Source organism: Trichoplusia ni, chromosome 18, assembly GCF_003590095.1.
Source record: "Trichoplusia ni isolate ovarian cell line Hi5 chromosome 18, tn1, whole genome shotgun sequence".
Lineage (NCBI taxonomy): Eukaryota > Metazoa > Arthropoda > Insecta > Lepidoptera > Noctuidae > Trichoplusia > Trichoplusia ni.
In genome coordinates this window covers 2,586,362-2,608,663 of record NC_039495.1, presented here as the reverse complement: position 1 = coordinate 2,608,663, position 22,302 = coordinate 2,586,362, and the positions used below count along the sequence as shown (strand labels likewise).

General features: G+C 19.3%; 8 protein-coding genes across 8 annotated transcripts; 4 read left to right on the top strand and 4 right to left on the bottom strand.

Moving 5' to 3' along the window:
• The first annotated feature begins 805 nt into the window (after window positions 1-805).
• Window positions 806-2,317, top strand: LOC113502921 (NADH-ubiquinone oxidoreductase chain 4-like). Its single transcript, XM_026884675.1, is given in 1 exon segment — window positions 806-2,317. A coding segment is annotated over 1 exon segment (1,335 nt). The 5' UTR covers window positions 806-982.
• A 91-nt stretch (window positions 2,318-2,408) lies between these two features.
• On the top strand, window positions 2,409-3,981 carry LOC113502884 (NADH-ubiquinone oxidoreductase chain 5-like; the record flags this gene model as incomplete). Its single annotated transcript, XM_026884625.1, is given in 1 exon segment — window positions 2,409-3,981. A coding segment is annotated over 1 exon segment (1,485 nt), but the record flags the coding sequence as incomplete, so codon positions are not given.
• A 1,758-nt stretch (window positions 3,982-5,739) lies between these two features.
• Window positions 5,740-6,428, bottom strand: LOC113502839 (ATP synthase subunit a-like). The gene is given in 1 exon segment (XM_026884567.1): window positions 5,740-6,428. A coding segment is annotated over 1 exon segment (678 nt). The 3' UTR covers window positions 5,740-5,750.
• Window positions 6,429-7,481: 1,053 nt separating this feature from the next.
• On the bottom strand, window positions 7,482-9,018 carry LOC113503116 (cytochrome c oxidase subunit 1-like; the record flags this gene model as incomplete). Its single annotated transcript, XM_026884935.1, is given in 2 exon segments — window positions 7,482-8,184; window positions 8,187-9,018. Coding segments are annotated over 2 exon segments (951 nt in total), but the record flags the coding sequence as incomplete, so codon positions are not given.
• On the bottom strand, window positions 7,482-10,215 carry LOC113502838 (NADH-ubiquinone oxidoreductase chain 2-like; the record flags this gene model as incomplete). Its single annotated transcript, XM_026884566.1, is given in 1 exon segment — window positions 7,482-10,215. A coding segment is annotated over 1 exon segment (1,008 nt), but the record flags the coding sequence as incomplete, so codon positions are not given.
• A 6,072-nt stretch (window positions 10,216-16,287) lies between these two features.
• On the top strand, window positions 16,288-17,556 carry LOC113502836 (NADH-ubiquinone oxidoreductase chain 4-like; the record flags this gene model as incomplete). Its single annotated transcript, XM_026884565.1, is given in 1 exon segment — window positions 16,288-17,556. A coding segment is annotated over 1 exon segment (1,104 nt), but the record flags the coding sequence as incomplete, so codon positions are not given.
• A 109-nt stretch (window positions 17,557-17,665) lies between these two features.
• On the top strand, window positions 17,666-19,238 carry LOC113502883 (NADH-ubiquinone oxidoreductase chain 5-like; the record flags this gene model as incomplete). The annotated part of the gene is given in 1 exon segment (XM_026884623.1): window positions 17,666-19,238. A coding segment is annotated over 1 exon segment (1,485 nt), but the record flags the coding sequence as incomplete, so codon positions are not given.
• Window positions 19,239-20,995: 1,757 nt separating this feature from the next.
• On the bottom strand, window positions 20,996-21,684 carry LOC113502842 (ATP synthase subunit a-like). Its single transcript, XM_026884571.1, is given in 1 exon segment — window positions 20,996-21,684. A coding segment is annotated over 1 exon segment (678 nt). The 3' UTR covers window positions 20,996-21,006.
• Between the last annotated feature and the right edge of the window lie 618 nt (window positions 21,685-22,302).

Below are 22,302 nucleotides of genomic sequence, written 5' to 3'. Positions count from 1 at the left end.
TTAAATTAATATTAAAATGATGATGATCGTAAAGGACCATAAAAAATATTTGTAATTTTTACTACGGCAATTAATGTAATAAATAAATAAATAATTATTATTATTATTATTAAATATGTTTGATTATTATATAATTTTCTTAAATTAATCTTATTTTCATTATTTAGAAATAATTTTAAATTAAAAAAATTATCTATATCAGAATTAAAAGAAAAATTTATTCATATTATATTATTATAATATATAAATAAAATTAATAAAGAAATAAGAATAGTTAAAAAAATAATTAATTTAAAATTAAATGATAAATTAAATAATTCATTAGAAGCAATTCTTGAGACATAAATAAAAAGAACTAATAATCCCCCTAAAAAAGTTAAAAATAAAATATAAGAAAATCAATAAGTTTTAATTATTATTCCTGATAATAAACATGTTAATAATGTTTGAATTAAAATTATTAATCCTATCGAAAGTGGGTTATTTATAAATAATATTATAATTGAAAATGTAATTAATATTAAAGAAAAAATTATTTTTAAAATTTCAAATCAAAGAGTAGTTTAATTAAAATAATAATTTTGGAGATTATTGATAAAGATATTCTTTTTCTTTGAAGTTTTTAAAGTAAATTACTTAACTTTGATTTACAAGACCAATGTTTTTTTTTAAACTATAAAAACAAATGATAATTTTAAACATATGAATTGTTGTAATAATTATATTTATTATTGGAAATTTAATTTTTATTTCTAAACATAAACATTTATTAATTGTTTTATTAAGATTAGAATTTATTGTTTTAAGAATTTTTTTCTTTTTTTTAATTTATTTAAGAATAATTAATTATGATATATATATATTAATAGTATTTTTAGTATTTTCAGTTTGTGAAGGTGCTTTAGGGTTATCTATTTTAGTTTCTATAATTCGAACTCATGGGAATGATTATTTTCAGAGATTTAATTTATTATAAAAAAAAATGATAAAATTTCTTTTAATAATAATTTTTATAATTCCTTTATGTTTTATAAAAAATATATTTTGAATGGTTCAAATAATATTATTTTTTATAATATTTTTATATATAAATTTAAGAGTAAGATTAAATTTATATTGTAATTTAAGATACATACTAAGATGTGACATTTTATCTTATGGACTTATTATATTAAGAATTTGAATTTCTATTTTAATGATTATAGCTAGAGAAAATTTATATAAAACTGATTTTTATGTAAATTTTTTTTTATTTAATGTAGTTTTTTTATTAATTATATTATATTTAACATTTAGAGTAATAAATATATTTATATTTTATTTATTTTTTGAGGGAAGATTAATTCCTACTTTATTATTAATTATCGGATGAGGTTATCAACCAGAACGTATTCAAGCAGGGATATATTTATTATTTTATACATTATTTGTTTCTTTACCTTTATTAATAGGAATTTTTTATATATATAATGAAATACAAAGAATATTAATTTATTTTTTAAAATTTTTTAATATAAATTTATATATATTATATTTTTCAATAATTATGGCTTTCTTAGTTAAAATACCAATATATTTTGTTCATTTATGATTGCCCAAAGCTCATGTAGAAGCTCCAGTTTCTGGCTCAATAATTTTAGCTGGAATTATATTAAAATTAGGAGGTTATGGTTTAATACGTTTAATAGTATTTTTACAACAAATTAACTTAAAAATAAATTATATTTGAATTGCTATTAGATTAATAGGAGGATTTTATATTAGATTAAAATGTTTTTGTCAAGTAGATATTAAATCTTTAATTGCTTATTCTTCAGTTGCTCATATAAGAATTGTTATTAGAGGAATTATGGTAATAAATTATTGAGGATTTATTGGTTCTTACATTCTTATAATTGGTCATGGTTTATGTTCTTCAGGAATATTTTGTTTAGCTAATATTAGATATGAACGTTTACATAGTCGTAGATTATATATTAATAAGGGTATAATAAATTTTATACCTTCAATAAGATTATGGTGATTTTTATTAATGTCTTCAAATATGGCAGCTCCACCTAGATTAAATTTAATAGGAGAGATTAGATTAATTAATAGATTAATGAGATGATCTTGAATTTCTATAATTATATTAATATTAATTTCTTTTTTTAGAGCTGGGTATAGATTATATTTATATTCTTTTGTTCAACATGGTAAATATTATTCTGGAATTTATAGATATTATATAGGAGTTTCTCGAGAATATTTAATATTAATATTACATTGATTTCCTTTAAATATTATAATTATAAAAATTGATTATAGAATAATTTGATTTTATTTAAATAATTTAATAAAAATATTGATTTGTGGTGTCAAAAATATGATTTAATTCATTTTAAATTATTAATAATATAAAATATTCAATTTGTTTTATTTCATTTTTTTTTCTATTTTTTATAAGAATATTAAATTTTATCTTTATAATTTATTTTCTTATAAATAATATAGTAATTTTTTTAGAGTGGGAAATTATTTCTTTTAATTCAATAAGAATTATTATATCAATTTTGTTAGATTGAATATCTTTATTATTTATAATATTTGTTTTTTTAATTTCTTCAGTAGTTATTTTTTATAGAAAAAGATATATAAGATCAGAATTAAATTTAAGACGATTTATTATTTTAGTTTTATTATTTGTTTTTTCTATAATATTATTAATTATTAGTCCTAATATTATTAGAATTTTATTAGGTTGAGATGGTTTAGGGTTAGTATCTTACTGTTTAGTAATTTATTATCAAAATTTAAAATCATATAATGCTGGGATATTAACTGCTTTATCCAATCGGATTGGGGATGTTTTTATTTTAATGGTTATTTCATGAATAATAAATTATGGGAGATGAAATTATATTTTTTATTTAGAGTTTATGAATAATGACTGAGAAATAACTATAATTAGAAGAATAATTATTATAGCAGCGATAACAAAAAGAGCCCAAATTCCTTTTAGTTCTTGATTACCAGCAGCTATAGCGGCTCCTACTCCGGTTTCAGCATTAGTTCATTCATCAACTTTAGTTACAGCTGGGGTTTATTTATTGATTCGTTTTAATATATTATTATTAAATACATTTTTTTTAAAATTATTATTATTATTATCTGGATTAACTATATTTATAGCTGGGATTGCAGCTAATTATGAATTTGATTTAAAAAAAATTATTGCTTTATCTACTTTAAGACAATTAGGTTTAATAATAAGAATTTTAAGAATAGGATTACCTGATTTAGCTTTTTTTCATTTATTAACTCATGCTATATTTAAAGCTTTATTATTTATGTGTGCTGGGGTTATTATTCATATAATAAATGATATACAAGATATTCGATTTATAGGGGGTATAAGTTTTTACATTCCTTTAACTTCTTTATGTATAAATATTTCTAATATAGCTTTATGTGGAATTCCATTTTTAGCTGGGTTTTATTCAAAAGATTTAATTTTAGAAATAGTAAGATTTAGAAATTTAAATTTTATGATTTTTTTATTATATTATTTATCAACTGGATTAACAATATTTTACAGATTTCGTTTAATTATATATTTAATAATTAATGATTATAATTTAATTAGAATTTATAATTTATATGATGAAGATTATACAATATTAAAAAGAATATTTGTTTTATTATTTATAAGAGTAATTAGAGGAAGATCTTTAAGATGAATAATTTTTTCTTATCCTTATATGATTTATTTACCTTTTAATATAAAAATAATAGTAATTTATGTAAGAATTGTTGGAGGTATTTTAGGATATTTAGTGAGTAATATAAAAATTTATTCTATAAATAAATTTATTTTAACTTATAATATAAGTAGTTTTTTAAGAATAATATGATTTATACCTAATTTATCTACTTATGGGGTTAGATATTATTTTTTAAATTATGGTCAAAATTTATTAAAAAATATTGATTTAGGGTGAAGAGAAGTATATAGAGGTTATGGTATAATAATAATTATTAAAAAATATTCTATAATTTACAGTATATTTCAAATAAATAATTTTAAGATTTACTTATATAGATTTGTTATGTGAATAATATTTATATTATTCATAATTATATTAATTATAAATTAAATTTAAATAGCTTATATATTAGAGCATAATATTGAAGATATTAAGGAAATAGGTTTATTTTTAAATATTTATAAAAAATTTTTTTTATTTTTACAATGAAAATGTAAAGTTTTAATTTAAACTATATAAATAGAAATATTAATGGAATTTAACCACTAAAAATTAAGTTAGCAGCCCAATTTTAAACTTTATATTTCTTATTTAATTGGAATATATAATTCAATTTTATCATTAACAGTGATATACCTCTATTTTGGTTTCAATTAATAAATAAGGAGTAATTAACTCTATCTTTTAAGTCGAAATTAAATGCAAAATTGCTTCTTATTTAAGATAAATTGAAATTTCAATATTATTTGAATGCAAATCAAATGTTTTATTTAAACTATAATCCTTAATTTGTTCAATTTAATATATTTTGATTTCATTCATGATATACTCCAATTAATAAAATACAAATAAAAAAAAAACTAATTTTAGTTCATAAAATAAAATTTACTAATTTAAATAAGGGAATAATAGGGAAAATTAAGGCAATTTCAACATCAAAAATTAAAAAAATTACTGTAATTAAGAAAAAATGTAAAGAAAAAGGTATTCGAGCTGAAGATTTAGGGTCAAATCCACATTCAAATGGGGAAGATTTTTCTCGATCAGAGTAAGTTTTTTTTGATAAAATAATTGATAAAAATATTATAATATTAGAAATTAATATAATTAAAAAAAAAATATTTATTATTAAAATGATTATTTATATTAAAATTTTTAAACTTTTTGATTGGAAGTCAAATATACTAAATATATTATATAAATAATTAGTTTCCTCATCAATAAATTGAAATATAAAGGAATAATCAAACTACATCTACAAAATGTCAGTATCATGCTGCTGCTTCAAATCCAAAATGATGGGATTGAGAAAAATGATTATTTAAATGCCGAATTAAGCAAATTAATAAAAATAATGTTCCAATAATTACATGAAGTCCATGAAATCCTGTTGCTATAAAAAAAACAGAACCATAAATACTATCAGCAATTGTAAAAGGAGCTTCAAAATATTCATAGGCTTGAAGAATTGTAAAATAAATTCCTAAAATAATTGTAATAAATAAACCTTGAGTTATCTGAGAATTATTATTTTCTATAATTGCATGATGTGCTCATGTAATTGAAACCCCTGAACTAATTAAGATAATTGTATTTAATAAGGGAATTTGAAATGGGTTAAAAGGAGTAATACTTGTTGGGGGTCAGATAGCTCCAATTTCAATATTAGGGGCTAATCTACTATGAAAAAAAGCTCAAAAAAAAGAAACGAAAAAAAAAATTTCAGATACAATAAATAAAATTATTCCTCATCGTAATCCTTTTGTTACTAAAATAGTATGTTTACCTTGTAAAGTTCCTTCTCGACATACATCTCGTCATCATTGAAATATTGTTAAAATTACAATTAAATATCCTAATATTAATAAATTTATATTGAAATTGTGAAATCATTTTACTATACCAGTAACTAATACTATAACTCCAATAGCCCCTGTTAATGGTCAAGGACTATAATCTACTAAATGAAATGGGTGATTAAAATTTGTTTTCATTTATTAATAATTAATTAACTTCTCTAGAATATAAAGTTCTTAAAATTGCAATAACATATGATTGAATAACCGCAACTGCTGACTCTAAAATTAATAAAAGAATTTGAACTAAAACAAGTAAAATAATAAAATATGTAGGTAAATTTGGGCCATTATTTCTTAATAAAGTTATTAATAAATGACCTGCAATTATATTAGCTGTTAGACGAACAGCTAATGTTCCTGGCCGAATAATATTTCTAATAGTTTCAATTAAAACTATAAATGGCATTAAAATACCAGGAGTACCTTGAGGGATTATATGAATAAATATATGTTGAGAATTATTAATTCATCCATATAATATAAATCTTAATCATAAAGGTAAAGAAATAGATAATGATAAAGTTAAATGACTAGTTCTAGTAAAAATATAAGGAAATAATCCTAGAAAATTATTAAATAAAACAAAAGAAAATATTGAAATAAAAATAAATGTAGATCCTTGAAAATAATTATTTTTTAGTAATGTTTTAAATTCATTATGAAGTTTAGATAGAATAAGATTTCATATAATAAAATGACGATTTGGGATTAATCAAAATGAATATGGAATAAATATAATTCCTAAAATAGTTCTAATTCAATTAAAAGGAATATTAAATAAATTAGTGGAAGGATCAAAAATTGAAAATAAATTTCTTATCATTTTCAAGTTAAATTTTTTAATTTAATATTAATATTTTTATTATTTTTAGAAATTTTTGTATTAAAAATATAATAATTTATAATATTAAAAATTAAATAAATACAAACGAAAAAAACAAAGGAAAATAATCAATTAATAGGTATTATTTGAGGAATAAAAGAATATTACATATAAGTAATAATTTAAATTTGACATATTTATGTTATTTATTTAACTAATTCTTTATAATTGAATCATTAGAAGTAATTGCTAATTTACTATAAAATGGTTTAAGAGACCAGTACTTGCTTTCAGTCATCTAATGAATAATAATTATTAATTCAATTAATAAAATTTTTAATTGAAATTCTTTCAATTACAATAGGTATAAATCTGTGATTAGCTCCGCAAATTTCTGAACATTGCCCATAAAAAATTCCTGGTCGATTAATATAAAAATTAGTTTGATTTAAACGACCTGGATTAGCATCTACTTTAACTCCTAAAGAAGGAACAGTTCATGAATGAATTACATCAGTAGCTGTAACTAAAATACGAATTTGATTATTTATAGGAAGAATAATTCGATTATCAACATCTAATAATCGAAAATTAGTAGGGGTTATTTCATTTTGTGGAATTATATAGGAGTCAAATTCAATATTACGAAAATCAGAATATTCATATCTTCAATATCATTGGTGTCCGATTGATTTTAAGGTGATAAGAGGATTGTTTAATTCATCTAATAAATATAATAAACGTAAAGAAGGTAAAGCAATAAAAATTAAAGTAATTGCTGGTAAAATAGTTCAAATTAATTCAATTATTTGACCTTCTAATAAGTATCGATTAATATATTTATTAAATAGTAAACTAGATATTAAATAACCAACTAAAATTGTAATTATAATTAAAATAATTAAAGTATGGTCATGAAAAAAAATGATTTGTTCTATTAAAGGAGATGCTCCATTTTGTAAATTTAAATTAGATCATGTTGCCATTTCTAAAAAAAGGATAATCCTTTATAAATGGGGTTTAAATCCATTACATAATATCTGCCATATTAGAAGTTACTTAAAATTGGAAGTTCATTATATGAATGTTCAGCAGGAGGTAAATTTTGATATCATTCAATAGAAGAAGATAAATTTAAGGTAAATAATGCAACACGATGGTTAATTATAGATTCTCAAATAATAATTAATATAAATATTACTGCTAATAAAGAAATATATGAACCTAATGAGGAAATAATATTTCATGAAATATATGAGTCAGGATAATCAGAATATCGACGAGGTATGCCTGCTAATCCTAGAAAATGTTGGGGGAAAAAAGTTAAATTTACTCCAATAAATATTGTAAAAAATTGAATTTTTAATATGAAAGGGTTTAAAGAAAGACCCGTAAATAAAGGATATCAGTGAATAAATCCTGCTAAAATAGCAAAAACAGCTCCTATAGATAATACATAATGAAAATGTGCAACAACATAATATGTATCATGAAGGGTAATATCAATAGAAGAATTAGAAAGAATAACACCAGTTAAACCCCCTACAGTAAATAAAAAAACAAACCCTAAACTTCATAAAATAGAGGGAGAATAATTAATTTGAGTTCCATGGAATGTAGCTAATCAGCTAAAAATTTTAATTCCAGTTGGTACAGCAATAATTATAGTTGCTGAAGTAAAATAAGCTCGTGTATCAATATCTATTCCTACAGTAAATATATGATGAGCTCAAACAATAAATCCTAATAATCCAATTGCTAATATTGCATAAATTATTCCTAAACATCCAAATGTTTCTTTTTTTCCTCTTTCTTGGGAAATAATATGGGAAATTATCCCAAATCCTGGTAAAATTAAAATATAAACTTCAGGGTGACCAAAAAATCAAAATAAATGTTGATATAAAATAGGATCTCCTCCTCCTGCAGGATCAAAAAAAGAAGTATTTAAATTACGATCAGTTAAAAGTATAGTAATTGCCCCAGCTAAAACAGGTAGAGATAATAATAAAAGAAAAGCTGTAATACCTACAGCTCAAATAAATAAAGGTATTTGATCAAAAGATAAATTATTTAATCGTATATTAATAATTGTAGTAATAAAATTAATTGCCCCTAAAATTGAAGAAATTCCAGCTAAATGTAATGAAAAGATAGCTAAATCTACAGAACTTCCTCCATGGGCAATATTAGATGAAAGAGGGGGGTAAACTGTTCAACCAGTTCCTGCTCCATTTTCTACAATTCTTCTAGAAATTAATAAAGTTAGTGATGGGGGAAGAAGTCAAAAACTTATATTATTTATTCGAGGAAAAGCTATATCAGGAGCTCCTAATATAAGGGGTACTAATCAATTTCCAAATCCTCCAATTATAATAGGTATTACTATAAAAAAAATTATAATAAATGCATGAGCGGTTACAATAGTATTATAAATTTGATCATCTCCAATTAAAGATCCAGGGGTACCTAATTCAGCTCGAATTAGTAATCTTAATGATGTTCCTACTATTCCAGCTCAAATTCCAAAAATAAAATATAAAGTTCCAATATCTTTATGATTTGTTGAGTAAAGTCATTTTCGCTTATAAAATAAAATGGCTGAGATTTAAGCGATAAATTGTAAATTTATTTACGAGAATATTCTCTTTTATTAAAGTTTTATATTCAAGAATGATATGAAATTGCAAATTTCAAGGAATAGAAAATTCTATTAAGGCTTAAAGAAATTTCTTTATAAATAATTTTGAAGATTATTAGTTTATTTTAACTTAAAACCTTAATAAAAAAAAAAAGTTCTTAAAATTATTCCCGATAAAGAAATAAAAGAAAAAAAATTAATTATTGAAAAATATCTATTTTTAATAAAAATTTTAAATCATTTTATTTTTAAATAATTAAATATAAAAGAAGAATAAATAATTCGAATATAAAAAAATAATATAATTAAACTTATTAAAATAAAAATAAAAGTTATTAAATATATATTATTATTAATTAAAAAGTTAATAATAATTCATTTAGGAAAAAATCCAATGAATGGAGGTAATCCCCCTAGAGATAAAAAATTAATTAATAAATTAATTTTAATAAAAAAATTTATATTATTAATAAATAATTGATTAATAAAAAATATATTTAGAATATTAAATAAAAAACATATAATACTAATTAAAAAAGAATATAATATTAAATAAAATATTCATAAATTTTCTCTAATTATAATAGATGTTAATATTCATCCTAAATTATTAATAGAAGAAAAAGCTATAATTTTTCGTAATGAAGTTTGGTTTAAACCTCCAATAGCTCCAATAATAATATTTAAAATAATAATATTAATAATAAAATTTTTATTAAAATAATAAGATAAAAGAATTATAGGGGTAATTTTTTGTCAGGTTATTAAAATAAAATTATTAAATCAAGATAATCCTTCAACAATATTCGGAAATCAGAAATGAAAAGGAACCGATCCTATTTTTATTAATATAGAAGAATTTATTATAATAGAAATAAAGTAATTTATTTCAAAATTTTTTATTAAAATTAATTTTATTAAGATTGTGAATAAAAAATTAATAGAAGCAATAGATTGAACTAAGAAATATTTTAAAGAAGCTTCAGTTGAAAGTAAATTAGAAGAGTTAGAAATGAGGGGGATAAAACTAAGAAGATTAATTTCTAAGCCAATTCAACAACCAAATCATGAATTAGAAGAGATAGAAATTAATGTACTAAAAAATAAAACAAATAAAAAAAATATTTTATTAGAATTAATTATAAAAAAAATTTAAAATAATAAATAAATTTATAAGAAGAATTTTAAGTTCATTAAATTATATTTTAGTGTAAGATGCACAATAATTTTTGATATTATTAGATATAGTTTAATTCTATAAAATATAATAAAGGTAAAAATAATTTACTTAATTTATCCTATCAGAATAATCCTTTAATCAGGCACTTTATTTTTAAAAAAAAGGTATTTCCTTTATAGTTGGGGTATGAACCCAAAAGCTTAAGTTAGCTTATTTTTAATTTTTTTTTATTATTTAAAGAAAAAATATTAAAGATGGCTTAATTAATTAATTAAATTATTAATTAATTAAATATAATTTATATATATATATATATATATTAAATATTTAATATATTAATATTTATATTAATACATTAACTTATTGAGAAAATTAAGATTAATTATATTAATTTATTGTAATTTTTAAGAATATTAATTGTTGAATTTCCAATTAAGGTTTTAATATTAATATTATGAAAAGGAAAAAAAGAGAAATTATTTAATATTTAATAATTTATATTAAATATTTTAATATAAAAAAAAAAAAAAAAAAATTCTATTTATAAAAATATACATATAAATAAATTTTTTATGGTTTAAAAATTTTATTAATAATTTATTTTACATATAAATTTTAGTGTTATAAATAACTTATTTTAAAAATAATTTATTTATTTTTGTAGTAATTAATATTAAATAATTTAAGAAATTAAGATTTAGTAATATTAAAATTAATAACAAATTTTGTGCCAGCAGTTGCGGTTACACAAAGATTAAATTAAATTTTATTAGTAATTAATAAATAAATTGATAAATAATAAAAATTTTAAATTATTAGGTGAAATTTTAATTTAATAAAATATTATAGTATTAATTATGATTTAATAAATTTTATAAAAAACTAGGATTAGATACCCTATTATTAAAATTTAAAATTAAATTACTAAAATAGTAAATAATTATTTATTGAAACTTAAATAATTTGGCGGTATTTTAGTTCATTTAGAGGAATCTGTTTAATAATTGATAATCCACGAATAAATTTACTTAATTTACAATTTTGTATATCGTTGTTAAAAAAATATTTTTTAATAAAAATAATATTTAAAAATTTTTATAATAAATTAAATCAGATCAAGATGCAGATTATAATTAAGAATATAATGGATTACAATAAATTTATTTAAATGAATATTAATTTGTAAAAATTAATTGAAAGTGGATTTAAGTGTAATTTTATTTAATTTAATAAAATGATTATAAATTAAAATATGTACATATTGCCCGTCGCTTTCATATATTAATAAGTTGAAATAAGTCGTAACAAAGTAGAGGTACTGGAAAGTGTTTCTAGAAAGAACAAATTAGAGCTTGATTTAAGTATTTCATTTACATTGAAAAGATATTATAAAATAATTAATTTGAGGGGGAAAAATTAATAAATTATAATTAATAAAAAAACTTTTAAATAATATTTAATGGGGGTTAAAGTATTTTAAAAGAAAAAATTAATTAATTTATAGTAAATTAGTATTGTAAAAGAAATTTGAAATAATAAAAAATGAAATTAATTATAAGTAATTTTAATTTAATGTATCTTGTGTATCAGAGTTTATTAAAAAAAATTTTTATATAAATAATTCTCGAATTTAAAAGAGATAATTAATTAATAAAGTTATTGTTGCATAAATATTTTAAATAATTAATTGGAAATGAAATGTTATTCGTTTTTAAATATATCTAGTTTTTTTAGAAAAAAATTTAATTTTAAATTTATTTTAGAAATTTTTAATTAATTAAAAATTTCTAAAATAAATTTTATATTTTAAGGGATAAGCTTTAAAATAAATTAATATAATTAATTAAATAATTGTTATTGAAAATTATATAATTTATATTGTTAATAAAATTTAATTTATTAAAAATAATTTCATTAAAAATAAAATTTAAAAAAAATTTATTTATTTATAAAAAAAAATTAAAAATTATAAAATAATTAATATAATGATAAAATTAGTATAAAACAATTATTTATAAAAAAAAATAATTTGAAAATTAATTAAAAGGAATTCGGCAAAAATTTATATTCACTTGTTTATCAAAAACATGTCTTTTTGAAAATAATATAAAGTCTAATCTGCCCACTGATTTTATAATTGAAGGGCTGCAGTATTTTGACTGTACAAAGGTAGCATAATCATTAGTCATTTAATTGATGACTTGTATGAAAGATTGGATGAAATATAAACTGTCTCTTAATTAAACTATAGAATTTAATTTTTTATTTAAAAAGATAAAATAAGTTAAAAAGACGAGAAGACCCTATAGAGTTTTATAATTAATTTAATTGAAATTATTTATAAATAAATCGATTAAAATTAAATTAATTATTTTGTTGGGGTGACAGAAAAATTAAAATAACTTTTTTTTTAAAAAACCAATTATAATTGAGTAAATGATCCAATTTTATTGATTATAAGAAAAAATTACCTTAGGGATAACAGCGTAATTTTTTTTTTTAGTTCAAATAAAAAAAAGAGTTTGCGACCTCGATGTTGGATTAAGATAAAATTTAAATGCAGAAGTTTAAAGTTTTTGATCTGTTCGATCATTAAAATCTTACATGATCTGAGTTCAGACCGGTGTGAGCCAGGTTGGTTTCTATCTTTTAAAAATTTAAATATTTTAGTACGAAAGGATCAAATATTAAAATTAAATTTAGTTTTTTGAATATTATTAAAATTTAAATAAAATAATAATTTAAGATATAAACTATTTTGGCAGAAAAATGTAATGATTTTAGAATTCATAAATGTATAATTTAAATTATATGGATAGTATATGTTTATGAATGATATTTATATAATTATTATTGGATTATTAATTTTAATTATTGGTGTTTTAGTAGGGGTCGCTTTTTTAACTTTATTAGAACGTAAAGTTTTAGGTTATATTCAAATTCGAAAAGGACCAAATAAAGTTGGATTTATAGGAATTTTACAGCCTTTTTCTGATGCTATTAAGCTATTTACCAAAGAACAAACTTATCCTAATTTTTCTAATTATTTATCTTATTATTTTTCTCCAGTAATTAGATTTATTTTATCATTAATAATTTGAATATTAATTCCTTATTATTTTAATATAATTAGATTTAATTTAGGAATTTTATATTTTTTATGTTGTACAAGTTTAGGGGTTTATACGGTAATAGTAGCGGGTTGATCTTCAAATTCAAATTATGCTTTATTAGGAGGTTTACGTTCAGTAGCTCAAACTATTTCTTATGAAGTAAGATTATCTTTAATTTTAATGTCTAGAATTATTATGATTATAGATTTTAATTTAATTAATTTTTTTGAATATCAAAATATTATTTGATTTTTATTTTTAATGTTTCCTTTAAGATTATGTTGAATAAGATCAAGATTAGCTGAAACTAATCGAACTCCCTTTGATTTTGCTGAGGGGGAAAGAGAATTAGTTTCAGGATTTAATGTAGAATATAGAAGAGGGGGATTTGCTTTAATTTTTTTAGCAGAATATTCAAGAATTTTATTTATAAGATTATTATTTGTTTTAATTTATATGGGGGGATTTAATTTAGATATTTTTTTTTATTTAAAATTAACTTTTATTTCTTTTTTATTCATTTGAGTTCGAGGGACACTTCCTCGTTATCGTTATGATAAATTAATGTATTTAGCTTGAAAAAGATATTTACCTATTTCTTTAAATTTTTTATTATTTTTTATAGGATTCAAAATTTTTTTAATATAAATTAATTTATTTTTAGTATAAATTAATAGAATAAGTAATTCTTTCTTAAGTTTTCAAAACAAATGCTTATACAAGCTCATTAATTTATTAATTAAAAATAATATTATCTCAATACTTATTTATAATAGGATTTAAAATAAAATAAGAAAAGTATATAACAGTTAAAAGTTGGCCTGTAATAATATAAGGGTCTTCAACAGGTTGAGCTCCAATTCATGTTAATAGAATAACAATAGTAACTATAGATCAAAATAAAATTTGATTAATAGGGTAAAATTGAATTCCTTGAATTTTTTTATTAAAAGTAAAAGGTAAAATAATTAAAATAAGAATTGATATTACTAAAGCAATAACTCCTCCTAATTTATTAGGGATTGATCGTAAAATAGCATAGGCAAATAAAAAATATCATTCTGGTTGAATGTGTACAGGGGTTACTAAAGGATTAGCGGGGATAAAATTATCAGGATCTCCTAGTAAATATGGGTTAGTTAAAGTTAAAATTGTTAAAAAAAATAATAAAATAATAAATCCAATTAAATCTTTAAAAGTATAAAATGGGTGAAATGGAATTTTATCTAAATTTCTATTTAATCCTAAAGGGTTATTAGATCCTGTTTGATGTAAAAATAATAAATGAATTATTGTTATTATAGCAATAATAAAAGGGAGTAAAAAATGAAAAGTATAAAATCGAGTTAAAGTGGCATTATCTACTGCGAATCCCCCTCAAATTCAATTTACTAATATTCCTCCTAAATAAGGAATGGCTGATAATAAATTAGTAATTACAGTGGCCCCTCAAAATGATATTTGTCCCCAAGGTAAAACATATCCTATAAAAGCTGTTGCTATTAATAAGAATAAAATAATTACCCCTACTATTCAAGTATATTTTAAATTAAATGATTCATAATAAATTCCTCGACCAATATGAAGATAAATGCAAATAAAGAAAAATGAAGCTCCATTTGCATGAAGAGTACGGATTAATCACCCATAATTTACATTTCGGCAAATATAGTTTACTCTGTAAAAAGCAAGTTCGATATTAGCTGTATAATATATTGTTAAAAATAATCCAGTTAAAATTTGAATAATTAAGCATAATCCTAATAATGACCCAAAATTTCATCATGATGAAATATTTGAGGGTAGAGGTATATCAATAAAAGATCCATTAATAATTTTTAAGATAGGATGAGTTTTTCGAATATTAATAAATTTATTATTTATCATTAGTTTAATTAAATTAATATTAAAATGATGATGATCGTAAAGGACCATAAAAAATATTTGTAATTTTTACTACGGCAATTAATGTAATAAATAAATAAATAATTATTATTATTATTATTAAATATGTTTGATTATTATATAATTTTCTTAAATTAATCTTATTTTCATTATTTAGAAATAATTTTAAATTAAAAAAATTATCTATATCAGAATTAAAAGAAAAATTTATTCATATTATATTATTATAATATATAAATAAAATTAATAAAGAAATAAGAATAGTTAAAAAAATAATTAATTTAAAATTAAATGATAAATTAAATAATTCATTAGAAGCAATTCTTGAGACATAAATAAAAAGAACTAATAATCCCCCTAAAAAAGTTAAAAATAAAATATAAGAAAATCAATAAGTTTTAATTATTATTCCTGATAATAAACATGTTAATAATGTTTGAATTAAAATTATTAATCCTATCGAAAGTGGGTTATTTATAAATAATATTATAATTGAAAATGTAATTAATATTAAAGAAAAAATTATTTTTAAAATTTCAAATCAAAGAGTAGTTTAATTAAAATAATAATTTTGGAGATTATTGATAAAGATATTCTTTTTCTTTGAAGTTTTTAAAGTAAATTACTTAACTTTGATTTACAAGACCAATGTTTTTTTTTAAACTATAAAAACAAATGATAATTTTAAACATATGAATTGTTGTAATAATTATATTTATTATTGGAAATTTAATTTTTATTTCTAAACATAAACATTTATTAATTGTTTTATTAAGATTAGAATTTATTGTTTTAAGAATTTTTTTCTTTTTTTTAATTTATTTAAGAATAATTAATTATGATATATATATATTAATAGTATTTTTAGTATTTTCAGTTTGTGAAGGTGCTTTAGGGTTATCTATTTTAGTTTCTATAATTCGAACTCATGGGAATGATTATTTTCAGAGATTTAATTTATTATAAAAAAAAATGATAAAATTTCTTTTAATAATAATTTTTATAATTCCTTTATGTTTTATAAAAAATATATTTTGAATGGTTCAAATAATATTATTTTTTATAATATTTTTATATATAAATTTAAGAGTAAGATTAAATTTATATTGTAATTTAAGATACATACTAAGATGTGACATTTTATCTTATGGACTTATTATATTAAGAATTTGAATTTCTATTTTAATGATTATAGCTAGAGAAAATTTATATAAAACTGATTTTTATGTAAATTTTTTTTTATTTAATGTAGTTTTTTTATTAATTATATTATATTTAACATTTAGAGTAATAAATATATTTATATTTTATTTATTTTTTGAGGGAAGATTAATTCCTACTTTATTATTAATTATCGGATGAGGTTATCAACCAGAACGTATTCAAGCAGGGATATATTTATTATTTTATACATTATTTGTTTCTTTACCTTTATTAATAGGAATTTTTTATATATATAATGAAATACAAAGAATATTAATTTATTTTTTAAAATTTTTTAATATAAATTTATATATATTATATTTTTCAATAATTATGGCTTTCTTAGTTAAAATACCAATATATTTTGTTCATTTATGATTGCCCAAAGCTCATGTAGAAGCTCCAGTTTCTGGCTCAATAATTTTAGCTGGAATTATATTAAAATTAGGAGGTTATGGTTTAATACGTTTAATAGTATTTTTACAACAAATTAACTTAAAAATAAATTATATTTGAATTGCTATTAGATTAATAGGAGGATTTTATATTAGATTAAAATGTTTTTGTCAAGTAGATATTAAATCTTTAATTGCTTATTCTTCAGTTGCTCATATAAGAATTGTTATTAGAGGAATTATGGTAATAAATTATTGAGGATTTATTGGTTCTTACATTCTTATAATTGGTCATGGTTTATGTTCTTCAGGAATATTTTGTTTAGCTAATATTAGATATGAACGTTTACATAGTCGTAGATTATATATTAATAAGGGTATAATAAATTTTATACCTTCAATAAGATTATGGTGATTTTTATTAATGTCTTCAAATATGGCAGCTCCACCTAGATTAAATTTAATAGGAGAGATTAGATTAATTAATAGATTAATGAGATGATCTTGAATTTCTATAATTATATTAATATTAATTTCTTTTTTTAGAGCTGGGTATAGATTATATTTATATTCTTTTGTTCAACATGGTAAATATTATTCTGGAATTTATAGATATTATATAGGAGTTTCTCGAGAATATTTAATATTAATATTACATTGATTTCCTTTAAATATTATAATTATAAAAATTGATTATAGAATAATTTGATTTTATTTAAATAATTTAATAAAAATATTGATTTGTGGTGTCAAAAATATGATTTAATTCATTTTAAATTATTAATAATATAAAATATTCAATTTGTTTTATTTCATTTTTTTTTCTATTTTTTATAAGAATATTAAATTTTATCTTTATAATTTATTTTCTTATAAATAATATAGTAATTTTTTTAGAGTGGGAAATTATTTCTTTTAATTCAATAAGAATTATTATATCAATTTTGTTAGATTGAATATCTTTATTATTTATAATATTTGTTTTTTTAATTTCTTCAGTAGTTATTTTTTATAGAAAAAGATATATAAGATCAGAATTAAATTTAAGACGATTTATTATTTTAGTTTTATTATTTGTTTTTTCTATAATATTATTAATTATTAGTCCTAATATTATTAGAATTTTATTAGGTTGAGATGGTTTAGGGTTAGTATCTTACTGTTTAGTAATTTATTATCAAAATTTAAAATCATATAATGCTGGGATATTAACTGCTTTATCCAATCGGATTGGGGATGTTTTTATTTTAATGGTTATTTCATGAATAATAAATTATGGGAGATGAAATTATATTTTTTATTTAGAGTTTATGAATAATGACTGAGAAATAACTATAATTAGAAGAATAATTATTATAGCAGCGATAACAAAAAGAGCCCAAATTCCTTTTAGTTCTTGATTACCAGCAGCTATAGCGGCTCCTACTCCGGTTTCAGCATTAGTTCATTCATCAACTTTAGTTACAGCTGGGGTTTATTTATTGATTCGTTTTAATATATTATTATTAAATACATTTTTTTTAAAATTATTATTATTATTATCTGGATTAACTATATTTATAGCTGGGATTGCAGCTAATTATGAATTTGATTTAAAAAAAATTATTGCTTTATCTACTTTAAGACAATTAGGTTTAATAATAAGAATTTTAAGAATAGGATTACCTGATTTAGCTTTTTTTCATTTATTAACTCATGCTATATTTAAAGCTTTATTATTTATGTGTGCTGGGGTTATTATTCATATAATAAATGATATACAAGATATTCGATTTATAGGGGGTATAAGTTTTTACATTCCTTTAACTTCTTTATGTATAAATATTTCTAATATAGCTTTATGTGGAATTCCATTTTTAGCTGGGTTTTATTCAAAAGATTTAATTTTAGAAATAGTAAGATTTAGAAATTTAAATTTTATGATTTTTTTATTATATTATTTATCAACTGGATTAACAATATTTTACAGATTTCGTTTAATTATATATTTAATAATTAATGATTATAATTTAATTAGAATTTATAATTTATATGATGAAGATTATACAATATTAAAAAGAATATTTGTTTTATTATTTATAAGAGTAATTAGAGGAAGATCTTTAAGATGAATAATTTTTTCTTATCCTTATATGATTTATTTACCTTTTAATATAAAAATAATAGTAATTTATGTAAGAATTGTTGGAGGTATTTTAGGATATTTAGTGAGTAATATAAAAATTTATTCTATAAATAAATTTATTTTAACTTATAATATAAGTAGTTTTTTAAGAATAATATGATTTATACCTAATTTATCTACTTATGGGGTTAGATATTATTTTTTAAATTATGGTCAAAATTTATTAAAAAATATTGATTTAGGGTGAAGAGAAGTATATAGAGGTTATGGTATAATAATAATTATTAAAAAATATTCTATAATTTACAGTATATTTCAAATAAATAATTTTAAGATTTACTTATATAGATTTGTTATGTGAATAATATTTATATTATTCATAATTATATTAATTATAAATTAAATTTAAATAGCTTATATATTAGAGCATAATATTGAAGATATTAAGGAAATAGGTTTATTTTTAAATATTTATAAAAAATTTTTTTTATTTTTACAATGAAAATGTAAAGTTTTAATTTAAACTATATAAATAGAAATATTAATGGAATTTAACCACTAAAAATTAAGTTAGCAGCCCAATTTTAAACTTTATATTTCTTATTTAATTGGAATATATAATTCAATTTTATCATTAACAGTGATATACCTCTATTTTGGTTTCAATTAATAAATAAGGAGTAATTAACTCTATCTTTTAAGTCGAAATTAAATGCAAAATTGCTTCTTATTTAAGATAAATTGAAATTTCAATATTATTTGAATGCAAATCAAATGTTTTATTTAAACTATAATCCTTAATTTGTTCAATTTAATATATTTTGATTTCATTCATGATATACTCCAATTAATAAAATACAAATAAAAAAAAAACTAATTTTAGTTCATAAAATAAAATTTACTAATTTAAATAAGGGAATAATAGGGAAAATTAAGGCAATTTCAACATCAAAAATTAAAAAAATTACTGTAATTAAGAAAAAATGTAAAGAAAAAGGTATTCGAGCTGAAGATTTAGGGTCAAATCCACATTCAAATGGGGAAGATTTTTCTCGATCAGAGTAAGTTTTTTTTGATAAAATAATTGATAAAAATATTATAATATTAGAAATTAATATAATTAAAAAAAAATATTTATTATTAAAATGATTATTTATATTAAAATTTTTAAACTTTTTGATTGGAAGTCAAATATACTAAATATATTATATAAATAATTAGTTTCCTCATCAATAAATTGAAATATAAAGGAATAATCAAACTACATCTACAAAATGTCAGTATCATGCTGCTGCTTCAAATCCAAAATGATGGGATTGAGAAAAATGATTATTTAAATGCCGAATTAAGCAAATTAATAAAAATAATGTTCCAATAATTACATGAAGTCCATGAAATCCTGTTGCTATAAAAAAAACAGAACCATAAATACTATCAGCAATTGTAAAAGGAGCTTCAAAATATTCATAGGCTTGAAGAATTGTAAAATAAATTCCTAAAATAATTGTAATAAATAAACCTTGAGTTATCTGAGAATTATTATTTTCTATAATTGCATGATGTGCTCATGTAATTGAAACCCCTGAACTAATTAAGATAATTGTATTTAATAAGGGAATTTGAAATGGGTTAAAAGGAGTAATACTTGTTGGGGGTCAGATAGCTCCAATTTCAATATTAGGGGCTAATCTACTATGAAAAAAAGCTCAAAAAAAAGAAACGAAAAAAAAAATTTCAGATACAATAAATAAAATTATTCCTCATCGTAATCCTTTTGTTACTAAAATAGTATGTTTACCTTGTAAAGTTCCTTCTCGACATACATCTCGTCATCATTGAAATATTGTTAAAATTACAATTAAATATCCTAATATTAATAAATTTATATTGAAATTGTGAAATCATTTTACTATACCAGTAACTAATACTATAACTCCAATAGCCCCTGTTAATGGTCAAGGACTATAATCTACTAAATGAAATGGGTGATTAAAATTTGTTTTCATTTATTAATAATTAATTAACTTCTCTAGAATATAAAGTTCTTAAAATTGCAATAACATATGATTGAATAACCGCAACTGCTGACTCTAAAATTAATAAAAGAATTTGAACTAAAACAAGTAAAATAATAAAATATGTAGGTAAATTTGGGCCATTATTTCTTAATAAAGTTATTAATAAATGACCTGCAATTATATTAGCTGTTAGACGAACAGCTAATGTTCCTGGCCGAATAATATTTCTAATAGTTTCAATTAAAACTATAAATGGCATTAAAATACCAGGAGTACCTTGAGGGATTATATGAATAAATATATGTTGAGAATTATTAATTCATCCATATAATATAAATCTTAATCATAAAGGTAAAGAAATAGATAATGATAAAGTTAAATGACTAGTTCTAGTAAAAATATAAGGAAATAATCCTAGAAAATTATTAAATAAAACAAAAGAAAATATTGAAATAAAAATAAATGTAGATCCTTGAAAATAATTATTTTTTAGTAATGTTTTAAATTCATTATGAAGTTTAGATAGAATAAGATTTCATATAATAAAATGACGATTTGGGATTAATCAAAATGAATATGGAATAAATATAATTCCTAAAATAGTTCTAATTCAATTAAAAGGAATATTAAATAAATTAGTGGAAGGATCAAAAATTGAAAATAAATTTCTTATCATTTTCAAGTTAAATTTTTTAATTTAATATTAATATTTTTATTATTTTTAGAAATTTTTGTATTAAAAATATAATAATTTATAATATTAAAAATTAAATAAATACAAACGAAAAAAACAAAGGAAAATAATCAATTAATAGGTATTATTTGAGGAATAAAAGAATATTACATATAAGTAATAATTTAAATTTGACATATTTATGTTATTTATTTAACTAATTCTTTATAATTGAATCATTAGAAGTAATTGCTAATTTACTATAAAATGGTTTAAGAGACCAGTACTTGCTTTCAGTCATCTAATGAATAATAATTATTAATTCAATTAATAAAATTTTTAATTGAAATTCTTTCAATTACAAAGGTATAAATCTGTGATTAGCTCCGCAAATTTCTGAACATTGCCCATAAAAAATTCCTGGTCGATTAATATAAAATTAGTTTGATTTAAACGACCTGGATTAGCATCTACTTTAACTCCTAAAGAAGGAACAGTTCATGAATGAATTACATCAGTAGCTGTAACTAAAATACGAATTTGATTATTTATAGGAAGAATAATTCGATTATCAACATCTAATAATCGAAAATTAGTAGGGGTTATTTCATTTTGTGGAAT